At 55.2% G+C, this 5,380-nt stretch overlaps 1 protein-coding gene across 1 annotated transcript; it reads right to left on the bottom strand.

Moving 5' to 3' along the window:
- Window positions 1–367: 367 nt before the first annotated feature.
- On the bottom strand, window positions 368–4,572 carry LOC130587745 (protocadherin beta-15-like). The gene has a single exon (XM_057388719.1). The coding sequence runs from the start codon at window positions 4,175–4,177 to the stop codon at window positions 1,577–1,579; it is 2,601 nt and encodes an 866-aa protein (XP_057244702.1). The 5' UTR covers window positions 4,178–4,572; the 3' UTR covers window positions 368–1,576.
- Between the last annotated feature and the right edge of the window lie 808 nt (window positions 4,573–5,380).

The following is a 5,380-nucleotide window of genomic DNA, read 5'->3' as shown; positions in this document are numbered from 1 at the left end:
CAGCTGTCAGCAGAGTTGGAAGGTCACTCCCCCACATCACAGCTTTTCAGTGGCATTTGCACAACCAGGGCCTCTGTTAGGATTGGGGCCCGTTTCCCCTGACCTGTGTATTACTGGGCTCCATCTCAGCCAGCAGATCATCCCTCAGAAGAACCAGAGAGGCCTGCCAGCAATTCTCTCTTCCCTACAACTTGTCGGAATGCTGTATCAGCTGCATATAAAAACTTGAGAAATGCACACATTCCACATTGCCTCAGCCAAAGGAAAACTTTTGAAATCACCCCGAAAGACACCCCTGACTTTTTGAAAAACTTTGACACTGCTTTCCTAGAAATAAGAGCTCTGCAACGACCTTCTTTATGCAAGATATTCAGGTGTTCCTTTTATTTTAGTTTTTACACTCAGGGGTATAACAGTGTAGAAGGTTACAGTTTATAGCATCAGCCCAACACAGCCTGGGGCTTTCTGAACATTTCGTGCATCACAGACATCACTCATCAAATCAGTTATTATTCATGGGGTGGCCTTAAGGAGAAGAGGAAGGAAAATGCTAATACAAAGTTCAGAGAGTAAATGCTGAGATGACAAGGAGGAGAACACAAATGCGTTAACAGAGAAAATCATGAGGGGTCAGCCTTCCAATCCCACATCAATAAAACACTGAATTCAGAAAAGAATATGAGACCAAATTCAATGTCCTTTTCAGAAGTCCTTCTTTGATACAACCTTCATAAATTTGTCTTTGAAGGACATGTGTAGTTTTCATGCAATTCACCCAAAGATAKTGAACGTGCTTTCACAACTCTGCACAGCTACAGTCTAACCCAACACTATTTGTAATACTGCATTTCCAAGGCAATCCCAAAGAGACAAAACAGAAAACTTTATGGGCTAAAGAAGGATCTTGTGCATTTTGCTGCACAAGAAAATATAATACTGATGTAATCAAAGGATCAAAACACCCTTCTTTCTAAGTCTCCTGGACGCCTCTGCATGACAACATCTGAATGGAAGAACTCCCTGGTTCACCAGGTACAAACAATGCAGCCTGTGCAGACACACAGGGGCTGTATAGAAAGACAAAAAAGACAGAAATCAAAACACACAGAAGCCACATGTCTCAGAGAGAGACATGCAGAATCCAGGAAAGATTGAGCCTTATAATTGCATCACAATTGTACTCATAACTTCCCTGCTTTTCTGATTCAAAACGAGGCCTATATGCATTTCAGTGTCTTTGTGTTACAGACAAAGGTAAGAAATCCATGGTCTTGCCGGACAGGCTGACACAAGACCATAGCTGGCTATAGTGGAGCTAACCCTATTCCTAAAATCGACCAGAGAAGAATATAAAAAAGCTGAAATATATTACTACCGGAGTGAAAGAACCTTAGTTGCTTTCTTTTCCTTGTTAGGTTTACACGCGAGAGGCATATTTCATTCTGACTGAGAATTTGTCAGAAATTTGATAAGTCAGTTGCAAATATGGATTCACTCTGGAGAAACCATTGCACAGGAAACGGCCTAGACCCCTTCTTCCCAATACACATAAAATTTTGGCTGTGCAGACTCCGTGCTAGTTAAAGGAAAGAGTGTTGAACTGTCCCGCAGAGAGAGTCCCAGCATTGTCTGCTGCCATGTCCTCTGTGCTCACAGGGACACAAGGGAAATCCTGTTCATCAGCAGGACCCTGGCCCGTGGCGCAGTGCTGTGCTGGCAGGCTGGGGACGATGGGCTTGAGGAATTTGAACTCGCTGTTGCCCGAGCCCGTGGTGAGGCTGATCTCGTAGCAATAGGCGCGGGGCAGGGTCCCGGCAGCGGCTGCATCGGCCAGGCTGCTCTGCAAGTTGTCGGCACCATAAAGCACAGGGCCAGCCTTCAGCTCCTTTCTCTTGCACACCTTGCGAGCAACAAAGACTGCAGTGGAGATGAGGAAGAGGAGTGACACAAAGACCAAGGAAATGATTAAATAGGTTGTCAGGGAGCCGCCCTCATCCTCTGTGGCCGGGCTGCTGTGCGGGAGGCGCACGTCTGACAAGTCCTTGAGCAGGAGGGCGCTCAGAGCCGCGGTGGCTGACAGTGCTGGCTTCCCGTTGTCCCGCACCAGGACAACGAGCTTCTGCTTCACCGTGTCCCTCTCTGTCACCGGCCTCCTCAGACGCACCTCCCCGCTTTGGACAGCCACCGTAAAGAGCCCGGGCTCGGTGGCCCTCAGCAGGTGGTACGAGAGCCACGAGTTCTGGCCGGAGTCGGCATCGACGGCCACCACTTTGGTGATGAGGTAGCCCGCCTCAGCCGACACGGGCACCAGCTCGGTGGACGGAGGGCTGCTGTCCTGGGCCGGGTAGAGCACGACGGGTGCATTGTCATTCTCGTCCAGCACCACGAGGCGCACGGTGACGTTGGCTCTGAGCGGAGGAGAGCCCGCGTCAGAGGCACTCACTGTCACCTCGCTCTGCCTCAGCTGCTCGTAGTCCAGGGGCCGCAGCACAAACACGTGGCCGTTCTCAGAGTTCACCGAGATGCACGAGCAGGAACGCTGCTCTGCCGGCTGCACTGGTGCCAGGGAATAGGTCACCTTGGCATTGAGCCCCACGTCAGCATCTGCAGCGCTCACGGCTCCAACCAACACGGCGGGGACATTGTTCTCACGCACGTACATGGTGTAAGATGTCTGGTTGAAGACGGGCGCATTGTCGTTGACATCCGAGATGTCCACGGTGAAGGTGTGMGTGCTTGTGAGAGGAGGTGAGCCCGCATCTGCTGCTGTGACCGTGAGCATGTACTGAGCTGTCTCCTCCCGGTCCAGCGCGCTCACSGTCACCAGCTCATAGTAATTCTTATAGGCTGGCCGCAGCGAGAAGAAGAGCTGATCSTCGAGGGCACACGAGATCTTSCCGTTGGCACCAGAATCCCGGTCCCTGACACTAAACAGGGCAACCACGGTGCCGGGCACAGTGTTCTCGGGGAGGGGACTGCTGAAGGAACTCACCACCAGCTCTGGGGCATTGTCATTCACATCCACCACCTCCACCAACACTTTGCAGATTGCTGAAAGGCCCCCTCCATCTCTGGCTCTCACACGGAGTTCATGGTGGTCTGAATCCTCGAAGTCCAGCGGTTTAGTGAGTTTAATTTCACCAGTTATGGAATCAATCACAAATGCTGAGTCGCTTCCTCCCAGTGACTGGCTGAGTTGATAGGAGATGTCTCCATTAACTCCTGCATCCGGGTCAGTTGCCTGCACTGTCAGAACCACAGAGCCCTCTGGCATGTTTTCTAAAACCTGACCAATGTACACCTCCTGTGTGAATATGGGAGCATTGTCATTGGCATCTAGAATGACAATTTTCACTTGGGTGCTGCCAGTTCTTGCAGGAGAGCCACCATCAACAGCAATAACATCGAAATTCATCTCGGACTGCTGTTCTCTGTCTAGAGGCTTTTCCAAAACGAGTTCAACATATTTGTCATCATTACTCCGACTGCCATAGGAGACACTAAAGTACTCGTTCTCAGGAGAGATGCTGTATGCCTGGATGCTGTTACTCCCAATATCGAGGTCCCCAGCTCCCTCCAACGGCAAACGAGAGCCCGGGTCGCTCTTTTCTGAGATGTCAAAAGTGACTCGCTCCTCAGGGAAGATGGGAGAATGGTCATTGATGTCCTCCAGAGCCACCTCGACCCGAAAGAACTGCAGGGGGTTGGCGAGCAGCAGCTCGAAGGGGAGCATGCAGGTGGCCGAYTGCCCGCACAGCTCCTCCCGGTCCAGCCTCCCCGCCACGACGAGACGGCCGGAGCCGCGCTCTAAGCGAAAATGCTGCCGGCCGTCCTCCGACACCAGGCGGGCGCGGCGAGCCGACAGCTGCGCCGGCGTCAGCCCCGCGTCCTCCGCCAGGTTGCCTACCAGGGAGCCGCTTTCCGCCTCCTCGGCTACGGAGTAGCGGATGGGCACGGAGCGAACGTGCGGCAGGGAGAGGAAAGCAGACAGACAAAGCACTTGCCTTGCGATCGCCATGGCGCTGCGGCGGCAGCTGAGGCGGCGGGCAGCCTCCGTCTCTCGGATCTCCCGGGCGATTCCGCGTAGAAAGCGGCGAAATSGGTGTCGGGCGCCTTCCCTCGCTGTGTCAGATTCCGGCCGGCGGCCCGTAAAGCAGCCGGGGTGTCCCCGTGACATGGGACAGCGCTCTCCGTCTCAGCCGCTGCCACCTCGGCCCGGTCGCTCYGCTCTGGGCTGGGCTGTTCGGGGCGGCTGTTGCGGGCTCGGCCGCCTCCGCTGCCGCAGCCGCTCGGCGCTGCCTTGGCCTGCAGCACCACCCAGCGGTGAGCGGTGGCACCGCGCCCGCCGCCGCTCGCAGCCCGCGCTGCCGCTCGCCCCGCTCCACGGAGCCGCGCACACGCGAGGTGCCCTCGCTCGCCCGCCGTGGCTCCTGCGCCAGGAGACGCACACATCCTGCTGAGGACAGAAATGTTGCCGAGGATCGTCCGCGGCCTGCGGGCACTCACAGCTCACCGGCAACACCGGCAGCTGCACCGCGTCTCTTTCTGTTCCGCGCCCTCCACCGCTCGCGGGAGTCCTTTCGCTCTCGGCGGTCGCACCTTCCGAGAAACGCGGCAGCAGAACCCGCACAACGCCTTTTCCTGAGCAGCGTGAGGCACAGAATGAGTGTGGAGGGACTGAGGCGCCTTTCGTGGCTGCAGAAAGTGGCCCAAAGCCTCCGCAGGGCTATCGCTCCGGTAACAGCACGGGATGGCGTTACAGCTCCCGGGGAATCGTAGGCTGAGGACGAGGAAGGGAAGCGCATCCCAGCGCTGCTCAGGCATGGATGTCTCAACCAGTCTGGCAGTCTCACGACGGAGAAGGAGGAGTTGTAGTGCTCGCTGCTTGGGCTTTCCCCTCACTGGCAAGCGGCTAGTAGTATAGCGGTTCTTCTTTCTTGAGGAATGTCACATTAGGGCTGCTTTGCTGGCTGAGCAAGGAGGTCCTCAGGAATTGGAAATCGCTCCGCCCCGAGCCGCTGCTCAGGCACATTCCGTAGCTGCAAAACGGCATCAAAGTGCCCATGCTGCCCACGTCCGCGACCTTGCTGGAGAAGTTTCAGTCTGCGTAGCAGTGGGTAGAGAGGGGCGATAGTTGCGCCTGGAGTCTTGCAGAACAAGGCTGTCACCAAGGTGAGGACTGACAGGAGGAAGAGCGAAGAGATGCAGCCCATGGCGGTGATGAGGTAGGTGGCGAACATTTCCTTTATTGTTTCCTGCGGCTGCTGCTGCCTTTCCACAGGAATGTAGTCGAGCTGCTGGAAGGTGTCGGAGAAGCCGTGCACCAAGGCAATGCAGGGGGGTGGTGGTGGCGGAATGTGGCAGCTGCCTCTTGGCTCAC

Source organism: Malurus melanocephalus, unplaced genomic scaffold, assembly GCF_030028575.1.
Source record: "Malurus melanocephalus ecotype Western Australia unplaced genomic scaffold, MMel_1.1 scaffold_2368, whole genome shotgun sequence".
Classification (NCBI taxonomy): Eukaryota; Metazoa; Chordata; class Aves; order Passeriformes; family Maluridae; genus Malurus; species Malurus melanocephalus.
The sequence above is the reverse complement of the archived record's forward strand: the minus strand, read 5'-3'. Positions and strand labels throughout refer to the sequence as shown.